The sequence below is a fragment of the Phyllopteryx taeniolatus genome, chromosome 6 (assembly GCF_024500385.1).
Source record: "Phyllopteryx taeniolatus isolate TA_2022b chromosome 6, UOR_Ptae_1.2, whole genome shotgun sequence".
Taxonomy (NCBI): domain Eukaryota; kingdom Metazoa; phylum Chordata; class Actinopteri; order Syngnathiformes; family Syngnathidae; genus Phyllopteryx; species Phyllopteryx taeniolatus.
Window position 1 is genome coordinate 3,110,062 of NC_084507.1, and position 22,591 is coordinate 3,132,652.

The 22,591-nt window shown below is 41.2% G+C and overlaps 1 protein-coding gene across 7 annotated transcripts in view; it reads right to left on the reverse strand.

Moving 5' to 3' along the window:
- LOC133479384 (intermembrane lipid transfer protein VPS13B-like) overlaps positions 1-22,591 on the reverse strand; it is a 489,205-nt gene that overhangs the window by 267,155 nt on the left and 199,459 nt on the right. For all 7 annotated transcript variants that reach the window (XR_009788936.1, XM_061776308.1, XM_061776310.1 and 4 more), the window contains 2 exons: positions 15,100-15,209; positions 12,631-12,763 (listed from right to left, as the gene is read on the reverse strand). Coding sequence is in view for 6 of the 7 variants with exons in the window: in XM_061776308.1 (XP_061632292.1) it covers positions 12,631-12,763; positions 15,100-15,209 (243 nt within the window). In the remaining variant the exon portion in view is untranslated. The remainder of the gene's footprint in view (positions 1-12,630; positions 12,764-15,099; positions 15,210-22,591) is intronic.

The window sequence follows — 22,591 nt, forward strand, 5'->3', positions numbered from 1 at the left end:
TACCACTCATCTATACATCAATAAAACAGCCAAATCAATCAGCATAGCTAAATATGTGAATCGCTTAGGCACTGAACAATATTGCAGGAACTTACCTTGTAAAGTATACAGTGGGTACGGAAAGTATTCAGACTCCCTTAAATTTTTCACTTTTTTTTTTATATTGCAGCCATTTGCTAAAAACATTTGTTAATTTTTTTCCACATTAAGGAAAACACAGCACCCCATAGATTTATTAAAAAAAGAAAAACTGAAATATTACACAGCCATTAGTATTCAGACCCTTTGCTCAGTATTTAGTAGAAGCACCCTTTTGAGCTAATACAGCCATGAGTCTTTTTGAGAATGATGCAACATGTTTTTCACACCTGGATTTGGGGATCGTCTGCCATTCCTTCTTGCAGATCTTTTCCAGTTCTATCAGGTTGGATGGTGAACGTTGGTGGGCAGCCATTTTCAGGTCTTTCGAGAGATGCTCAATTGGGTTTAAGTCAGGGCTCTGACTGGGCCATTCAAGAGCAGACACTGAGTTGTTCTAAAGTCAGTCCTTAGGTATTTTAGCTGTGTGCTTAGGGGCATTGTTTTGTTCGAACGTGAGCCTTCGGCCCAGTCTGAGGTTTTGAGCACTCTGGAGAAGGTTTTCGTCCAGGATATCCCTGTACTTGGCCGCATACATCTTTCCTTCCATTGCAACCAGTCATCCTGTCCCTGCAGCTGAAAAACACTGCCACAGCATGATACTGCCACCACCATGCTTCACTGTTGGGACTATATTGGACAAGTGATGAGCAGTGCCTGGTTTTCTCCACACATGCCGCTTAGAATTAAGGCCAACAATTTCTATCTTGGTGTCATCAGACCAGAGAATCTTTTTTCTCACCATCTTAGAGTCCTTCAGGTGTTTTTTTTTTTAGCAAACTCCATGGGGGCGTTCATGTGTCTTGCACTGAGGACAGGCTTCCGTCGAGCTACTCTGCCATAAAGCCCCGACTTTTGCCCATCTCCCGACTGCATCTCTGGAGCTCAGCCACAGCCTCTTTGGGTTCTTCTTTACCTCTCTCCCCAAGGCTCTTCTCCCCCAATTGCTCAGTTTGGTGGGACGGCCAGCTCTAGGAACGGTCACTTGCTTATAACAGGGCAGGGTCCGAAATTAACATTCGGCAGGTGCCAAATGCGACAAAATTATTTGTTTGGCGAGTGAATCTCAGAGCGCGACTCGACATGGTGAGTGAATGTTTGGACCCACGTACGCCAATCATTGTGCAGCGGCGGGTTTCTTGGAGCCAGTAATATTGGAGCAGGGCTCGATCTAACATGACGCAAATGTGCTGTAAAGCAGCCAATCAGATACATCCTTTTCCTGCTCCACTCGCGTTTTTAAGTAGTGGGAGTAAAAAGAAACCGCGGCTACTCGGCTGGCTTGCACTGTCGACTCAGCTGTCCTCGCCGCCTGCTGAGTCGGTGGCGCCCTGTCCTCACCTCGGGGACGGAGGTCCGCGAGTACACGAGTTGTGTGGCGGCGTCTCCAAAGCAACCTGGAGCAATGCTATTATAACTGTGTGAGGTATGTTGGCGCCCTCAAAATCAGACAACAATTTTGTATCTCGTGCTTACAAAAATACCCTGGACTTCAAACTCATGTTATATCAGAATCAGAATCAGAATCATCTTTATTTGCCAAGTATGTCCAAAACACACAAGGAATTTGTCTCCGGTAGTTGGAGCCGCTCTAGTACAACAGTCAATTTACAGAACACTTTGGAGACATAAAGACATTGACAAAAAACAACAACAAACAACAATTGTGCAAAAAGATGCAGAGTCCTCTAGCACTTAGAGCAGTTCGAATGGCTAATATCGCAATAGTCCGGTGCAATGACCATTGTGCAAAGGGCACTGAGACTTCAAGGAGTGTATGCGGTTTAAAGTGACGAGTAGTGCGATAATCTGGGACAATGGTTGTGCAAATGTTACAGATACTCCTCAATCAGTGTGCAAATGGAGCAGATGCTACTCTGGCATGAGTGGCCACTATATGCAAATAGTGCAGCACGGCGAGACAACTACAGTGAGTGCACGAGTAATACATAATTGGCCCCACAGAAATGTGACAACGAACTCAAGTCAAAAAAAAAATAATTGCCAGCTTGTTGTAATGGAATTGTAAGTTAGCTGTTTAAGAAGTTGATTGCAAGAGGGAAGAAGCTGTTGGAATGTCTACTAGTTCTAGTTTGCAATGATCGGTAGCGCCTACCTGAGGGAAGGAGCTGGAAGAGCCGGTGACCGGGGTGGGGAGGGTCCGAGAGGATTTTGCACGCCCTTGTCTTAGTTCTGGCAGCGTGCAAGTCCTCAAGGGTGGGTAGGGGGGTACCGACAATCCTTTCAGCAGTTTTGATTGTCCGTTGCAGTCGGAGTTTGTCCTTTTTTGTAGCAGCACCAAACCAGACTGTGATGGAAGAACACAGGACTGATTCGATGACCGCTGTGTAGAACTGTCTCAGCAGCTCCGGTGGCAGGCCGTGCTTTCTCAGAAGCCGCAGGAAGTACATCCTCTGCTGGGCCTTTTTGAGGACGGAGTTGATGTTGGTCGCCCACTTCAGGTCCTGGGAGATTGTAATTCCCAGGAACTTGAAGGTCTCGACGGTTGACACAAGGCAGCTGGACAACGTGAGGGGCAGCTGTGGCGAAGGATGCCTCCTGAAGTCCACGATCATCTCTACAGTCTTGAGCGTGTTCAGCTCCAGGTTGTGTCGGCCGCACCACAGCTCCAGCCGCTCCGCTTCCTGTCGATATGCAGACTCGTCACCGTCCTTGATGAGGCAGATGACAGTGGTGTCATCTGCAAATTTCAGGAGTTTGACAGTCGGGTTCGCTGAGGTGCAGTCGTTCGTGTAGAGAGAGAAGAGCAGCGGAGAGAGGACACAACCTTGGGGCGCCCCAGTGCTGATGCTGCGTGTGGATGTGGTGGCCTCCCCCAGCCTGACCTGCTGTGTCCTGCCCGTCAGAAAGCTGTAAATCCACTGGCAGATGGCAGGTGAGACGCTGAGCTGGAGAAGCTTGGATGAAAGGAGTTCAGGGATGATGGTGTTGAACGCTGAGCTGAAGTCCACGAACAGGATCCTCGCGTAGGTCCCTGCACTGTCGAGGTGTTCTAGGATGAAGTGCAGTCCCATGTTGACTGCATCATCCACAGATCTGTTCGCTTGGTAGGCAAACTGCAGGGGGTCCAGCAGGGGACCTGTGACACTCTTGAGGTGGTCCAGCACAAGACGTTCAAAGGACTTCATGACCACAGATGTCAAAGCGACAGGCCTGTAGTCATTCAGACCCGAGATTGCAGGTTTCTTGGGGACTGGGATGATGGTGGAGCGTTTGAAACAGGATGGAACTTCGCACATTTCCAGTGATCTGTTGAAGATCTGAGTGAAGACTGGCGCGAGCTGGTCCGCGCAGACTTTCAGGCAGGATGGGGACACGTGGTCCGGGCCTGCCGCTTTGTTAATCTTTTGTTGTTTGAAGATGCGTCTCACATCCTGTTCATGGATGGTTAACGCAGAGGTCAGAGGTGTGATTGTGGTCGCGGGTGCGGGCGGGTGGGTGTATGGTGTGAAACTGTCCTTTTCAAATCTGCAGTAGAAGGTATTCAAGTCGTTGGCTAGTGTGCTATTGTTCTCAGCTTGGGGGGATCGTCGCTTGTAATTAGTCAGCGACTGGAATGCATGCCAGACTGATTTAGAGTCGTTTGCGCTAAACTGTTTTTCCAACTATATGTTTCTACATTAGCTGAACTAATGAGTAAAAAGCCTTCTTATATTTTTCTTTATGTATTTTATTTGCTTACTGTAGTAAGTATGCTAATATGATGTTGGGGTTGCGATTTTAATTATTGACTTGGAAGAGTGTTCTTAACAAAAGGCTTTAATAAAAAAATGTAACTACTCTCTGGCTTTAGTTTTCAGTATAGATGCTTTAAAAGTAGCTATTTTAAAAAGTTTAAAAACAATATAAAGAAAATATGGTGATAATCAAGATCGGAGGATAATGAAAAAAATAAATGGGATCTTTTTGTTGTTGTTGTTTTGCCAGATCACCCAGCCCAACAACCAACACATTAAACAGGTTTGCAGTACAAGCTAAAAACATTCAGAAAATCTCATAATACAACAATCCGCACAGCTGTTTTACTTAGCAAAATCCAAACTCTTTCAAGTCAAATTAAATAAAACACGGACAGCCTGATATTTCAACCTCCAAGCTGCTTGAAAGTCCTTTAAAAATGTTCAATGATGAAAATTTAAACAGGAGCACAAGTGCCAGGGAGTATGATCCCACGGAGGCTGTAATACTGTGGCACGAGGACTGTGTCAGGAAAAGGGATGCCAGACTTTATGATTGTTAAATAAAACTAGTTTGTTTCTTTTTGCTGCTGTTTAATGTTGTTCTGACTTTCACTTTGCATCCAACATAATAGATATAAATGTGTGTAAAATTAGGGCTGTTCATATACTGTATCCACATATTGCACGTGCCAATATCACGATATTTTTTCGACATATTGTCCAACCCTATGTACAACCCCAATTCCAATGAAGTTGGGACGTTGTGTTAAACATAAATAAAAACAGATTATAATGATTTGCAAATCATGTTCAACCTATATTTAATTGAATACACTACAAAGACAAGATATTTCATTTTCAAACTGATAAACTTGATTGTTCTTAGCAAATAATCATTAACTTTGAATATTATGGCTGCAACACGTTCCAAAAAAGCTGGGACAGGTGGCAAAAAAGACTGAGAAAGTTGAAGAATGTTCATCAAACACCTGTTTGGAACATCCCACAGGTGAACAGGCTAATCGGGAACAGGTGGGTGCCATGATTAGGTAGAAAAAGAGCTTCACTGAATTGCTCAGTCATTCACAAGCAAAGATGGGGTGAGGTTGACCTCTTTGTGAACAAGTGCGTGAGAAAATAGTCAAACAGTTTAAGGATAATGTTCCTCAATGTACAATTCCAAGGAATTTAGGGATTTCATCATTTACGGTCCATATCATCATCAAAAGGTTCAGAGAATCTGGAAAAATCACTGCATGTAAGCGGCAAGACTGAAAACCAACATTGAATGCCCGTGACCTTCGATCCCTCAGGCGGCACTGCATCAAAAACCGACATCAATATGTAAAGGATATCACCACATGGGCTCAGGAACACTTCAGAAAACCGATGTCAGTAAATACAATACAGCGCTACATCCGTAAGTGCAACTTGAAACTCTGCTATGCAAAGCAAAAGCCATTCACAACAACACCCAGAAACGCCGCCGGCTTCTCTGGGCCCAAGCTCATCTAAGATGGACTAATACAAAGTGGAAAAGTGTTCTGTGGTCCGACGAGTCCAGATTTCAAATTGTTTTTGGAAATTGTGGACGTCGTATCCTCCGGGCCAAAGAGGAAAAGAACCATCCAGACTGTTATAGACGCAAAGTTCAAAAGCCAGCATTTGTGATGGTATGGGGCTGTGTTAGTGCCAATGGCATGAGTAACTTACACATCTGTGAAGGCACCAATAATGCTGAAAGGTACATACAGGTTTTGGAGAAACATATGCTGCATATGCATTGGAGCTCAATGTCTCAGAAGATCAGGGTGTAAGACTACACTAAGTTTAAGGTGCGGCACAATCAAAGAATAAATGCCAATAACTGCAAGCCTCTCATTAGTGTCACCCAGTCAATTTACATGCACACAATGAGGTTACCAATGTAGGTGGTTCTCTCCATTTTCCCCACATTTCTATGTGATGTCTACATGTATTGGGCGCATATACCAAACTGTTTGTCTCTGCAACACTAGGATTCCATGACGCTTCTTTCAGTTTGTTTACTACCTTGTCTACAAATAGTTGATGATGATCAAAAGTAATGACTGGTGGGACGCATTGTTTTTAATACATTCTAAATGATTGCTTTGATTTAGCTAAAAACACATTTTCTCATGTACATGCCATTAAATGTATTCAACAATAACATGTTTGCGACATCTAAATTGGTGAGTCTGGGGATACCTACTTGATTAAATAAAGTATGAATAAACAATTACACAACTTCTTGTGCATGCTCGTTACATTAATTTCAAGTATTTACTATTTTTAAGTCAATTTGCATTGGGGTAACAAGCGACATTGCTGAAGATGAGTACATTTCGTTTGTGTAACAGTACAGAATTATTTATCAATTGTAATGGACCAACAAGATACAGGCGAATTATTTGTGCTTATTTTTATTTACACTGTAGATGTGAATATAAAAATGTATTTTGGATGTTAAAATGTGTCTGTTTGATAGGCGAATTTGTTTGGGTACAGTTTAAAACTGCATTTTTGAATAGGTAGGCTTTCCTTCCATCCATTCACAAATATTGACTTCTTTGAGCTCATGCTCCATGAATTCACATCCTCGTCAGTCCAAACATGCCAGCCCCCTCTCCCTCCGGCTTTGTCGTCTACTCTCGTGACTTAAGCTGCCATATAAATCCACTCCATAGCAATCGAGCTACAGTATGTGTATAAATGCAAGAGTAATTTGAATGGTCTGTTTGTGTTAATGCAATTTTTAAACAGTTGAACATGGTCATATTAAGGGTGTTTAAATGCATTTTTAAAAGTCTGGTTTCTGGTATAGTGTATGTAACACTGTTTAAAAAGTCAAGAGATTTTCATACCCCAAATGGTAGAGACTTAAGGAAGAATAGCTTACAGCTAAACTCAAGATTACAACTGACAACACAAAGTTTTTGAGGCTAAAAATCATAATATGCATCTTAATTAACACTGTCCACGTGTCCACGTCTTTCTACTACTGTGCTAATAAAAAATAATTTGTGCCAGTGCTCTAGGGTAGATGATCTACTAGGATAATATCTAACGTGGTACTGGCTACAGTTAGAATTTAAAAATTATCCTTTAGACCAATCAAACCTAAATTGAGCACATTTTAGATGTTTGTACAGACAGTCAATACCAATAGAAAGGTTAGCCCAACAAAAATGTGCTGTGCAAGAGGCAGCAAAATGGATTTTTTAATAAACCTGACTAGCTATTTGTTTTGGATGCAAGTTGTTTATTTAAATATTCATGTGACCATTTGTTACAGCACAATCGGAGCTGACATGAACATGTGATTATCGTCTGGCAGACTGGAGCCGAATGGAATGTACATGATGGTTTACTATTGTTACGATTAAGCATGTGGCTCTTACTACCATAACTGGTCTGGCTCTTGGTGCTATGGTCAGTTTTCAATCAGTTATTATACCTGCTATATTTGGGATCAAGAGTCATTCCCCCCTTGCTAAAAGTGGGGCCAAGAATGGGTAGGTTGTTATGAGGTCATCTAAGGTGGACCTTGGCGGAGTGAAAGAGCAGAGAAAAGAATGAAGCAATAGGGTCGCTCTGGCATGTGTTGCCAGGTCAGCATCGCAAATGAGAATAAAAATGTGTAAATGCATAAAATGTGCAGGATAATGCCTGAACCGTTGATGGGGATGGTGCAGTGTATGTTGGAGAGGACTTACGCCAGCAAAACCATGACGCAAGATGTAAATAATAGACAACACAACATCCTTTCAAACGTCTCAGTGAAATTGAGGAAACCCAGTTTCGAATCACTGCATGTTCTCCTATTCTCATCACTTCCCTTTTTGTTCACTTCACTTTGACCTAATTGCATGAAGCCAAGATTCCACAAGAATAATACCCTTATCATTCATAAAAGCGCAAAAAGGCAACGCAAAGAAAAATGTATTCCCCCTGGAGTCAATGACAGTTTGAATGGGCTAATCAGTATGAGGCATCCAAATACATTCAAATTTAGCAGTAAGAGTCCCTTTGAGACTAAGCAGTCTTCTCAAGAAGGGGCCTCATATCTCATTATTTAGAATTTGTCTTGTTTTCTTTCCCAAGCCAACAATCCTTACCTTGATAAATTATTGGCTGTACCAGAAAAAGTTAAACTATATAAACTTTGCAATGAAAATATTAGCCCATTCTGGAAAGCACACAGCAGCCAATAAAAACCTGCCTGACTTCCATCAGACTACTAGGAGATTATGTAGAAATACCTAGTTCTGCCTACATGTCTTCCCTTCAGTTTCCTCTATCATTTATCTGTATATAAATACATCTATATCTACCAAATACATCTACCAAATATATAGCAAGTGAGGACTATCAGGAATGTTTCTGACCATGAACCTTCCTGTTCCTAGCATACCATCATTTTTCTTATATGGCTGAGTTTTTTTTTTTTAGGAGGGCAGCTCTGACCACCAAATTATATTTTTTGACAACCTCACAGATTAATGGCACAAACAATACAACTGTTTCCATTTCACTCTATCGTTTGCTAGTCCTCCCAGTAAACAGGAAAATTACACATAATCCCATCATCCAGACCACTAGCAGACAGGAAGAAAGGCAGCACTTCTTGTTCCAAACTTTGGGAAGCAGAGCCAGATTGGAGGATAGGCTTCTCAGCAAAGCAGAATTCTTTTAGGGCGCCAACGGCTAATTGAAGGATTGAAAAGCAAGGCCAGTGAGCTCATTTCTCTGGTAGATGTTAGCGAACAATGAGAAGGTCGGGACTTGGAACATGATGCTGCTTCTACAAAGAACATTCATTAGGGAGAAATTTAAAAAAATATATATTTGGGGTTAACGTTTATGTGAACCAATTTAAGAAGTAATTGTCCGGGCAGATGAATACCGATTTAAAACTACAGTGAAAAACATAATTACACACATAGCATAGCTTAAAAAAAAAAAAACTGCGACTAACAAAATAGTCAACACTGCTGTGAATACATAATGGTAAGGGAGTGATATCTTGAATTGTATATTTAAAAAAAAAAGTACTGTATTGAACTGTAGACGGACAGAAATAAAAGTGTGAGGGTGATAAAAACATGAAAATACCCTTTTCTATTTACAAATCCTGTATGACACACTATAGGGGCCTCAGTTAAATTCAGCCATGTTTGTTCTACAAATCAGTGGCATCCATCCATCCATTTTCTGTACCACTTATCCTCACAAGAGTCACGGGCGTGCTGGAGTCTATCCCTGCTATCTTCAGGAGAGAGGTGGGGTACACCCTGAATTGGTTTCCAGCCAATCGCAGGGCACATATAAACAAACCACCACTCACACTCACATTCACACCTACGGGCAATTCAGAGTCTTCAATCAACCTACCACGCATGATTTTGGGATGTGGGAGGAAAACGGAGTGCCCGGAGAAAAACCACACAGGCACGGGGAGACTCCTGGGATTTGAACCCCAGTCCTCAGAACTGTGAGGCAGATGTGCTCACCAGTCGGTCACCGTGCCGCCCCATTTTGAACATGTACATGTATATTTAACAAGCAACCACTAAAACCTGAGAGGAATAAAGACAGAGTAACATATTTGCTTGCCAAATGCAGAGATTATTGGTTCCGAGATTTGAGCTGGGCAGCAACAACACTGCGGCATGATATCACCTTGCCCTTAGCGCTTTCTGGGGAAATGATCTGTAGTGAGCTGCTTATGTGTGTCTGTGTACATTTGCTTGCACATTAACAGGAACCCACAAAAAGCCTGGAGGAAAGTCCCCTTGATTACAATGAAGCTACGCTAAATGTGTTAACAAAACAGCATCATACTCTCTTTACAGTAAACATTCCAGGCATGGCCAGTTGAAAGCAAAGTATCTAGGAACTACAGTGCCACTCACCATTCTTGGCACCCCTTCTTTTTTTGCATAACCTGTATAATATTCTCAGAAATATATGGAAATGTACCAAACTTGTATCATCAGGAGCTTTTAATTGGAGGTCCGAAGTCATTTAACAAAATATTTTTTGTTTTTTTCAACTTAGATATTGTAATTTCAAAGAAAAAAGAAAAAAAAAAACAGAAAAGAGGCATGCGTAGCAATATTGGCACTCCTCTTTAATATTTGATTGCACACCCGTTGGCAGTGATGACAGCCTCCAAACGTTTCTTGTATCCATCTACAAGCTATTTGCACTTCTCAGGTGGTATTTTCTCTCAATCTTCCTTTGCAATTTGTTCAAGGTCTTGAAATTTTGCAGGGTTCTTTTATCCAATTGGAGATTTCAGCTCGCCACAGAGATTTTTAATTGGATTGAGATCACTGTTGGACTCATTGTTGGCCATTTTAAAACAAAGTTTTTCCCTTTTCAACCATTCCTGTGTGCTTTTGGATGTGTGCTTTGGGGTTTTGTCTTGCTGTAGGTTCCATAATCTTCGCCTCAAACCAAGTTTTCTCACACTGGGTAAGCTATTTCGCTCTAAAATCCCTTGATAATTTTGTGATTTCATGATACCTGTAATACAGTCAAAGCCTCCACAATGCTTGACTATTGGCAAGGTGTTCTTTTCCTGAAAGTCTTCATTGCGCCGTCTGTAAACGTACTGTTTGTGTGCATTGCCAAAAAGCTCTACTTTTGTTTCATCTGTCCATGAAATGTTGTTTATCATTTGCTCTTTTGTATCAAATGCATCCTCTCTATTGTAAAAATTCGTTTCCCTTGATTCATTTTCTTCAGGAGATATTCCACATTTAGTACTTAAACTTCATGGGTGGCAATAATGGTGAGCAGGACTGTACAAACGTTGTGAGTGGCTGGATCTTTTCTTTTTCTTTGCAATTGATTATGTTAATTCCAAATCCAACATGACCATCTGCCTGATTTACCTATTTAATTTGGGGCCAATCTGAGGAACCCTCAAAAACAGACCTATGGCCTAATTTATAAAGGATAAATAAAATATGGACAAAACCTGCACTGGCCTGAAAGCTGCATATGACACTTTTTTACACCACTGCTTTGATTTATTTAAAAAACAACAACAACAACAACAACTTGGCCTGGGATTATGTGTATACCTTTGTGCAAACTCAAAAGCTGTCATACACACATTTTGGAGGCACTGGGGACTGGCAACTGGTGATGTGATGAAATGACGCCAAATCACAAATTGAATTTCACTTCATAAGAAACAAAAATCATTGAAGACAGCTGTTATGTGTGCTTTACTACATTCAATCAAACTTATGCATTTTTCACTTTTTGTATCAAGTATGAACCTTTTTTTTCACTTAATCTCACTATCACATTAAAGTAACTCAAAACTATCATAACCGCCGATCGGCCTTAAAGTCTTAAAGGTGACATATGGATTTGTTTTATTGCTTGTACTTTATACCAATAATTGGATTGCCTGTCCACTCGTCAAGTGTGAAATTACCCAACAAGAATATTTTTTGTGAGCTGCCCAATGAAGAAAATGTGTCTGTAAAAAAAGCTGAAGGTAGTTTTATGTACAGCATGAAGTCAATAATTCAAAAATACCACTGAAATTATGATTCCAAAATGAAAAGTTTAAATGTAGTTAAATTAAAGGCCTGTCCAACTCAGTATTTTTTACATAATATAATAAGCTCTCATTGTGATAATTTATATATTCACCACCATACAGTTTACAGTGCGGTCCTCATATTGGTAAAGCAATTAAGGTATTTAGTCTAATGCCATATAAAGCATATTTAATTTTTTTATTACGGAATACATATAAACATAATGATCCGAATTACAAATGTCGAGTTACAGCCTGTTGTTTTGCAAAACTACTTGTTTCTGGCTGAAAAAAAAAAATAAGAAAAAAGTAAAACATTGGTAGCAGCGTGTGGTTACAGCTTCTATTCTGGGTATCCAGAACCATATACAGTAGCCACTCTTACGTTATCAAAGAAGCGGAATGAGAGGACAGGTGTCTTTTGAGAAATCTGGTCAAAGAGGGTCAGTGTGCCTGCCGCAGTAGGGTTAGAATCATTGTGAAAGTGGTAGTATTACTAGCAATATGACAAGATTTCCCAAAAATGAAAGTCTGTCAAAATGCTGAGAATGGCGACTTCCACCCGAGTACAACGCACAAAGAACTTTGTGAGGGGAAAAAAAAATCCCTTTTTGGTAAACACCTAGAGAAAATCTGGTCAAAGAACCCCTTCAAATTAGAGTAAAACAGTACAGTTATTTCTCAATATATCTCCTTGACCCTTTCGTTCCATCCACTACTCGTCGAAACCCTCCTCCGATTGGTTGACAAGTTTCAGTTACAAATATCCCCAATAAGCTCCTATGTGCTGAAAATCCGAGGGGTTCTCCAACTCAAGTCAACGCGTCAAATTTACTGTAACATTTCAAACGGCATCACTCGACCTAAAGGTTTGATTTAAATAGCATAAATGGGACATTATTTGTGAGAATAGCAGTGTGGGCGGTATAATAGGTCGTCCTTTAGTAATTAATTGTTTTTCCGTGAATTTATTTGTTATGGAGCAATGGATTATAGAGGCGTTTGAAGTGCGAGGTCCATGTTTTTTTTTTTTGTTTTTTTTAATTCCACCAAGAGGGCAGCCACCTCACGTCGCTAGCATTACGGTTTTGAAAACTGTGACAGAGTGACTGCAAGAAAACAGGTCTAATCGTAATAAAATATTTGCAACTGTAAATACAGAAATGCAGCTGCCACTGGAGTACATTCGGTGGTTAGTAAGCTTACCTGTGACAGTCTTGGTTTTGACGGGGCTGCTTGCATAGTCGGAAGCTTGATTGGAGGGCTGCTGGACCAATGGTGTGCTGCCTACCGATACCTCATCCTCTCTCCGCTTTGCCAAGGGAACTGGACCTGGATTCTGTAATGATATTTTTGAGATAAGCGGCCTTCTCCTTCAGAATCATCTTTATTCACAAAGTAGGCGAAAAACACGGAGGGGATTTGTAGCGCTTGTGTCACATGAATTAGCAACAAACTTTGTACATAATACACACACTTTTAGGACATATACACAAATGTTATTACAACGGTGCTGTAAGAATAATCAACAACATAAGTATGCAAGATCATGTCAAAGCGCAGATGCTACAGTGACAAATGCAGTGCTGTTTTCACTTTGATCTGACAAGTCCATTGTTTAAAAAGTTAATGACAAGGGGAAAGAACAAAGCTGTTGGAATGTCTGGTGGTTTTGGTGTGCAGTGTTACTACAGTGGGAAAGAACTGGAAAAGGTGGTGTCCAGGGTAGAATGAGTGCATGAGGATTTTGCCTGCCACTTCTTAAGTTCTTGCAACATGCAAGTCAACATCAACTCCGTCCTCAAAAAGGCCCAGCAGAAGATGTACTTCCTGCGGTTTCTGAGGCAGCACGGCCTGCCACAGGAGCTGCTGAGGCAGTTCTACACAGCCGTCATCGAATCAGTCCTGTGTTCTTCCATCCCAGTCTGGTTTGGTGCTGCTACAAAAAAGGACAAACTCCGACTGCAACGGACAATCAAAACTGCTGAAAAGATTGTCAGTACCCCCCTACCCACCCTTGAGGACTTGCACGCTGCCAGAACTAAGACAAGAGCGTGCAAAATCCTCTCGGACTCTTCACATCCCGGTCACCAGCGCTTCCAGCTCCTTCCCTTAGGTAGGCGCTACCGAACAATGCAAACTAAATAAGCAGACATTTCGACAGCTTCTTCCCTCTTGCCATCAACTTCTTAAACAGCTAACCTACAATTCCATTGCAACATGCTGCCAATTTTTTTGTCTTGAGTTTGTTGTCACATTTCTGTCGGGCCAACTATATATTACTCGTGCACTCACTGTAGTAGTCTCGCCACGCTGCACTATTTGCATATCTGTTGTTGACCAATACTGGCCGCCCATGCCAGAGTAGCATCTGCACCACTTGCAGACTGACTGAGGAGTATCTGCAACATTTGCACAATCAACATTGTCCCAGATTATCGCGCTACTAGTCACTTTAAACTGCATACACTCCTTGAAGTCTCGGCACCCTTTGCACAATGGTTATTGCACCGGACTATTGCAATATTAGTCATTCAAACTGCTCTAAGTGCTAGAGGACTCTGCATCTTTTTGCACAATTGTAAAAAATAAATAAATAAATAAATTGTACCGGCATTACCATATAACTAGCAACCCTTGATTGCTCAGTGACTGTTTTTCTCAATGTCTTTATGTTTCAAAAGTATTCTCTGTCAATTGACTGTCTGTTGTCGTAGTAGATAACCAGAGACAAATTCCTTGTGTACTTTTTGGACATACTTGGCAAAATAAAGGTGATTCTGATTCAAGCATGGGCAGAGGGGCACTGATAATTCCTTCTGCAATCCTTGCTGTTCATTGCAGTTTGATGCCCCACTTGTGCAATTTGCAAGAAGTAACAGTGTCCTCACTGATACTTTAAAGGTGCACAAGCTAGGCAATATCTAGAGCAACAGAAGCTGTAGGAGAGCCCCATGAAATTATCATTTGTGCTGTCGGGCACGTCCGCTCACATAATTAATAATAATCAAAATAATAATGATTGCTTGATAGATAAATAAATAAATAAAATTTCACTGTCCTTACCCAGTATCAAACTAGCGTCACATTACTGCGGAAATCTGGAGCTTCCACTTATTTACATTTAAAGCATGTATTAGCTTGTATTTTTCCATCAATACTTCATTTTTACATGGACAGGCGCACCAGATGCAGGATCTGATCCCGGATGAGTGTGCAGCTTTTAGTTAGAGAAGATGAGAGAGAAAGAGGAGACGCCTCAGCAATGTTGCTTTGCATTTTACTTTTCATTTTATGCGTCAGTGTGACCAAAATTGAAAGTGTTGGTTTTATGTTCTGTCAGCGGTTCACTGAAATACAAAAAGAAATTGTCATTACAAAAAAAAAGGGTGGTGAGAGAATTCAACCCTAATGACTCTGATACAATACCACTTGTATTGAAAAAAAATAACACAAATAGTGCTAACTGAAAAGAAACCCGATAAACCTGGACAGGGTGTCCTGTCCATGTCATTTACATGAAAAATAATACATACCTTAAAACTGTCACATGCATACACACGTTCACTCACGCTAGGGGGTGTGCAACATAATAGAGTTGCTGCATTTTATCAACACAAATGATGATGGAAAAGCTGTTTTGTTCCAAACATAACTGAAGGAAGCCTTTCACACCTGTTGCTGTTGCCTGCTGCTCCCTCTATGAGGCTGATGCAGCAGCCATGTGCAGAAGATTGGGTCCACGTTGATGGATATACCCTGGACACTGGCCAACAGAACTCCACCTGGACACGTGGAAAACAGAAGAAAATGAGTTTCAATAGTGTTATCCTAACAAAACTGCTCAACTGATGACACACAATTTGACTAACATACAAGGAATATTATTAATACAGTGCTTTGAAAAAGTATTCATACCCGTTGAACTTTTGTTTTTTACATTTTGTGACTCGAAGATCCCAAATTTGAATGTATTTTGTTGAGCTTTTGTGATAGACCAACAAAAAGTAGCAGATAATTGCGAAGCGTAACTAAATGATATATATGGTTCTCAAAGTTTTAACCAAATATTAATCTGAAAAGTGTGGTGTGCATTTGTATTTAGTTGTGGTGCTCCGATCGATCAGCCGCCAATCACAAAAAACGATCACCCGCAGCACTGTAGCTGTACCTTAAATTAATAGCAGAAAGGCCAAAGGTGGATTACTCTTGTTCTACTCTCACAGGTCTCAGTGTGACCTACATATCTTGAGTATATAAAACTGTTTATTGGAGAGCAGCAAGGACTATTTTTCCTCCAACTGCACTGTTCAAAGAGGTAGCGCTCTAAGCCAATCATAACATTTTCTTCTGATAAATTTCTATGAAACTTGAGACTTTCGCTGTGTTTTGGTTTACTCTTAAATAATAATCTTTACCAACAATAAGCGAGCCCTGAGGTAATGCGTTAGGATCCTATCAATAATGATTCCCATGCCGGCAGGATTAGTGCAGGGTCTCTGGCGTGCCGTGGAATGTCCCAGCATGACGACAAGAGGATGTTTTAGCTCTAACAGCAGGACTTTCAAGAAGTTTAATGATACTTTGGACAAGACCCCAATCTGCTGTTTCAGGCCCCAAGGCAAAGGAGAACCAGTGTGAGTGTGTGTGTGTGTGTGTGTGAGACAGTGGAAGCCTGATTGCTTGCTGTCTTGCAGATGTGACAATCATGCACACACAGAAACGCACTGCACGCAACAGAAGCATGCACTTTGATACAGAAATTTGCCAGCCGAGCAGGCATTCCTCTCAACTATTATATTATTTTGAAAGAATAAAACGGCTCTAATTTGCTTCGCTTTTTCAGTGCTCAGTGATTTGTGACGCTATTTGTGTGTGTCTGCAGTGTGAAATGGTTGACTGAAATTATGTGCAATGTTAAAATGTGTGTATGTGTGTACAATACTGGATGGGCAATACATTTGGGCAAATGTTTCTGTTTTGTGTGTCTAATCATTGTTTACTAAGTACCCTTTAATGGTGTGCAATGGATACAAAATGACAAAAAAAGACAAATGTTTTTCTTGGATCAAGTCAAATTAACAACCCTTCCTCTTTTGTTTCATCAATCTTCTGTAGTTTACTTTCCGTCAGACCTGTCATAATGTCTCCCCTTGTACCTCCCAAATGTCGTGTCCTTAACAACAGTTTTTTCTGGCGTCTGTCCCTAATTCAAATCTATTCCATAACCCACCCTTGTGTTCTCCCATCCATCTTCCACCCCTCATTCCCTTGTACCAAAACTTCCACACCATTGTAATCTCTCACTTCAGTGTCCAGATCGCTGTCATCCTCCATTTTGCACATTGCAAGTTTTTCCACCTTCAGTCTTCTTTTGTCACCATGCATCCACTCTCGCCTTTTCCTAAATAGGAATCATAATCTCAGCCCTGTGGCTTGAACTCCTGTACCACAATGTGGCTGCCTAATTGGACTTGGCTTTCGCTGTACTACTGGAAGCCAACTTCAACTAGTTTCATCATAGACCAGAACTGCATGAGCAAGATAGAACACGTAAGGCAGGGAATGAGCTGCATAGTGAATATGTATTCGATAACTGACTTTAAATTTAAGGTTTGGCAGCCAGCTATACATGATACAGCACTATCATGAGTCACACCAAAAGTAATCAACCTATTTGAGTATTAGAGAGATAAATGTAATAATTTTTTTTTTTTTCAATTTTTAAATTTTTTTTTAACTTTTTGATTTTTTTACTTTTTTTGGTGGGGGGCAACTTGTCACCATTCAAAAATATTTAAAAAAAAAAAGAAATATATATATATATATATATATATATATATATATATATCGTCAACACAATTATAATGGATGCCATTTATCCCATGATTTTTGCTATTGCAGTCCAGTCCAGTCCCTATCACCGGCAAATAGCGGGGGGTTCACTATAGTCTCAAGCAGAGAATCTTATCCACTTTAAAGAGAATAAAGATATAGTTTCAGGGAAAAGTATGTGAACTAGCAATTAAATAAAAATTCATGGACGAAACCAAAAACCTGAAACTGACGAATCCATGGCCAAAAGCTGAAACACCAAAATAACCTGTAGAAATTGACTTCAAGAACAATTGGTCACAATTTCCGTATTTTTAAAATGATGTCAAGAACATTACCGCGGAACACTCATTGCAGTGTATTATGCAATCCAAGATGGCGCCGACACGGGTGGTCGCCTCGGTAATGCACTCTCACCAGCTGACTAAAGAAATTAACATTGCAAGCAAAGTTGGAAAAACAGTTTAGCGCTAACGACTCTAAATCAGTCTGGCATGCATTCAAATCGCTGACTAATTACAAGCGACGATCACCCCAAACTGAGAACAATAGCACACTAGCCAATGACTTGAATACCTTCAACTGCAGATTTGAAAAGGATACTTTCACGAAGGAAGGAGACGAAGACGGCATAGGGGGAAGCGAGCTAGTGTCCTGGTCAGGCTGCAACAGCGCGGATTTTGAACGCTGCTTCCATCAATTCACCTTGCAAATCTACGCTCTCTATCCAAAAATGGACCAGCTTCATCTACTCACAAAGACCAGTAAAGACTGCTCCTTCTTCCGCCCTCTACTTCACAGAGACTTGGATTTGTGAACGCATCCCCGCCAGCAACGTACTGTTGCCCGCCTTCCAACTACACCGAGCAGACTGCAACACGGAGCTATCGGGGAAAACAAAAGGTGGCGGAATATGCTTCTATAGCAACGAAAAATGGTGCACCGATGTCACGGAGCTCAACACACACTGCAGCCCGAACTTGGAGTTGCTGTTTTTAAAACTTGTCATTCTACTCGCCACATGAGTTTGCTTCATTCATACTCGCTGGTTTACACCTCCCCCCCCCCCAGGCTAATATAAATGCCGCACTGCAAATGCTGGCTGACCAAGTAAAAGACTTGTAAAAAAGCACCCAGATTCACCCCTCATTATTCTTGGGGACTTTAACATAGCAAAATTCAACCATGAACTCCCTAAATACAAGCAGCACATTGAGTGTCCCACCAGGGAAAACAACATTCTAGACCACTGCGATACCACGCTGAAGGTCTTGTACCATGCTGTTCCCCGTGCAGCTTGGAGTTCGTCTGATCACTGTTTAATTCACTTAATACCAACATAAAGGCACAATCTTAAATGTGCAAAGCCTGTGGTGAAGACAGAAAAGAAGTAGAACAATGACGGCAAGATTGAACTTCAAGACTGTTTAGACTGCACAGATAAGTGCGTCTTTGAAACTTCAACTGGCAGCTTGGATGACTATACAGCCACTATTACATCCTAAATCTTCTGTGAAGATATGTGCGTACTAAAAAAGAAATTTTGCACGTTCAATAACAACAAGCCATGGTTCAATGCCAAACTTCATCAAGTTCGCAGACTAAAGAGGACGCTTATCGGAGTGGGGACAGAGCCCTGTACAATCAGGCCAGAAACCAGCTGACAAAAGAAATCAACATTTCCAAGAGAAATTATGTAGAAGAGATGGAAAACCTAGTTTGCTGCTAATGATTCTGCATCAATTAGGCGAGGATTACAATCGCTAACCAACTACAAGCGCTCATCCCCCAGGCGGAGAACAATTAAGGACTGGCTGACGACTTGAATACCTTGTACTGCAGATTTGAAAAGGACACTTTCACACCCCACACCCACCCAGTCGCACCACCTAAGACCACCATCACACCTCTGACTCCCCCTTCTGAATTGACCATTCACGAACAGAACATGAAACGTGTCTTCAAACAACAATAGATCAACAAAGTAGCAGGCCCAGGGAGTGTGCCCCCCTCCTGCTTGAAAGTCCGTGCGGACCAGTTCGCTTCAGTTTTCACACACATTTTCAATAGATATTTGGAATTGTGTGAACTCCAATCCTGCCTCAAACGCACCACCATCATCCCAGTCCCCAAGAAACCTGCATTTTCATGACTTAATGACTATTGACCTGTTGCCCTGACGTGTGGTCATGAAGTACTTTGAACGCCTCGTGTGGGACCACCTCAAGAGCATCACAGGACCCCTGCTGGACCCCCTGTAGTTTGCCTATCGAGGAAACAGGTCTGTGGATGACGGAATCGACATGGGGCTGCACTTCCTCCTGGAACACCTCTTTAGAAGCCACAGGTGCTGTTGAGGCAGTTCTACACAGCAGTCATTGAATCGGTTCTGTGTTCATCCATCACAGTCCGGTTTGGTGCTGCCACAAAAAAGGACAAAAAAAATCAAACTGCAACCGACAGTCAAGACTGCCAAAAAAAATACTGGTACCCACCTACCCACTCTTGAGGACTTGCACACTGCCAGAATTAAGACAAGGTTGTGCAAAATCCTCTTAGACCCTCCGCATCCTCGTCACCACGTATTCCAGCTCATTCCCTCAGGTAGGCGCTATCGAACAATGCAAACTAAAACCAGCGGACATGTCAACAGATTTTTCCCCTCTTGCCATCAACCTCTTAAGCAGTCGTCTTACAATTTAATTGTAACATGCTGCCGATTTTGCACATCTCTGTTGGGACACATCTACATTATTCGTGAACTGAATTTTTTATCACACTGCACAATTTGCATACTGTTGTTGATTACTACTAGCCACTTATGTGTTTGAGAACTCTTCACCACTTGCACAATTGTCACTGTACCAAATCATTGGACTACTAGTCACTTTAGATGGCTCTAAATTGATTGAGAACTGCATCATCATCAATCAAGGTCTGATATGCAACTACATAAAACCAGAGACCAACCAAAGACCAGAAATTTGGACCATTCCTCCTTACAAAACGGTTTCATTTCAGCAATAGTTATGGGATTTCTGATCATCTGAGCATCTCAATAGGGTTGATGTCACGACTCTGACTGAGTCGCTCCAGAATGTGTATTTTCTTCTCTTGAAGCCAATCAGTTGTTGAATTACTTCAGTCCTTTGGGTAGTTGTTCCATTGCATCACCCACCTTCTGTTAAATTTTAATTGGAAGACTGATAGTCTTAAATTAAACTTGGAAATGTGTTTTTCTCATCAAAGTTGAGCTAGCAAAGCAGTTGGAAACCATGATGCCCCTTCAGCCATGCTTCATTTGGGATGAGGTTTTGATGGTGGTGTGATGTGTCTTTTTTTTCCTTCACACATAGCATCGTGTGTTCCTTCCAAAGAACTCCATTTTGATTTCATTTGTCTACACAATAGTTTGCAAATAGCATTGTGGAACATCCAACAGCTTCTTCCATGGTGTCCTCCAATAACTTAAATTTGTGTTTAAGTAATATTTAGAACTTTAGCGGAAAGACTACGACTTTTCTCCACCTCTTTGCATTCTGTGCGATGCTCTTTGTCATCTTTACAGAACGGCCACCCCTAGGGAAAGTTGCAACGGTGCTAAACATTCTCCATTTACAGTATAGACAACCTGTCTAATCATGAAAACGAATAAAACATCATCTCCTGTATGCTACATATAAGCCAATATCAAGGGAGCTCTTCAATATTTTAATTATAAAATAACATTTTATGTATTTATTTTTTATTGTATTATTATTATTACCGGCACGGTGACCGACTGGTTAGCACATCTGCCTCACAGTTCTGAGGACCGGGGTTCGTGGGAATGGGGTTTTGTTTATATGTGCCCTGCGATTGTCTGGCGACCAGTTTGGGTTGTACCCCGCCTCTCGCCCGAAGATAGCTGGGATAGGCTCCCGCACCCCCGTGAGGATAAGTGAGGATAAGCGGAATGGAAGATGAATGAATGAATGAATTAATATTATTATTACATCTTGCACTGTCTTGGTCAGCCATTAGCACGTCTGCAATGACGTGAACAGCCCCCTTCATAAGCTCTTCGGCCATTAAGAAAAGCCATAAGCAGAGATATAAAGTTGAGTTTCAATTAAATTATTATATAACATCTGAATTATGAAAGGCATTTGTTGAAAGGCACAACACAACACTTCAATCACTAAAGTCACACTAAAATCATGAACAGCCAGTGCTTGTGCCATAGGCTCTAACCACTCAGCCAGGCAGGTATAGAGCCAATCACCATTCTTAAACCAGCAAAAGTGAGGGCTGCTTTCACAGCATGGGCAACAGTTTCAGAAAACATGTCATACCTTAAAAAATTTAAATTACTTCCATCCATCAATCCATTCTCTAACAAACACTTGTTCCATGCCATTTTGAATGAGCCAGTCTGCAGAGGGGCCTCTGCAGCGGGGTGGCGAAATGACGTGGGCTGATTTGGCTTCCATTGATTGAGTGAGGGAGGGTTTAACTGTAACTCAGTTTAACGTTAATTGGTTTGGGCGATGGAATTTGACGCCCTGTCTCGGCAACATCTTTCTTATTGTACATGACCCCAGCCTGCATGTCACAATTTAACGAGACATTAAGGGCAAACGACTGTGCACTCAAAACTGGAAGTTACGTCAAAGAATGAGACAATGGCGAAAAACTAATCTCATCTAATCTAAACTAATTCTAACTAATCTTATTTTCATTTTTCTTTCATTTCATTCACTTTTCTTCTTAATGTTGAGTCAGTGGCGGAGGGGCAGCACCCTCTGTTGACAAGCTACCATTGCCGCCTCCAACACATCCTCACCAGGTCGACAAGTAAATTTATCACATCTCTTATATTTTTAATTGATGGTAAATTCTAAAAAATACAACATCAAACTGCTAGCAATGGCTGAACATGAAAACATAATTGTTTGTGTGGTATTACATTAAGCAGATTGTCTATTGTGACTTACATGATCAGATCACGTTTTATGACAGGTCAATGCAGAAATTAAGTATTCCCAAAGGATTCACATACTTTCTCTTTCAACTGTATTTCACTGTCATGTTATGAGGTGGGCCTCCAATTGATTTCACGTCACATATCTTAAAGCTGCTTACAGACATGGAAAGCAGTTGCAAATGCATGATGGATTCTTTTACACAATCTGAGGTAATTTCTCTTGTGAATTGAATTTCTCCATCAGAAGTTCCAATTACAACATTTGGAATTTAAGTGAGTGGTGCTTGGCAGACATTTGGTTGCCAGGTTGTAAAATGTGGCACATAATCGGTTGAGCATGTTTTAGGTCGAATCGCACAGTGTTAA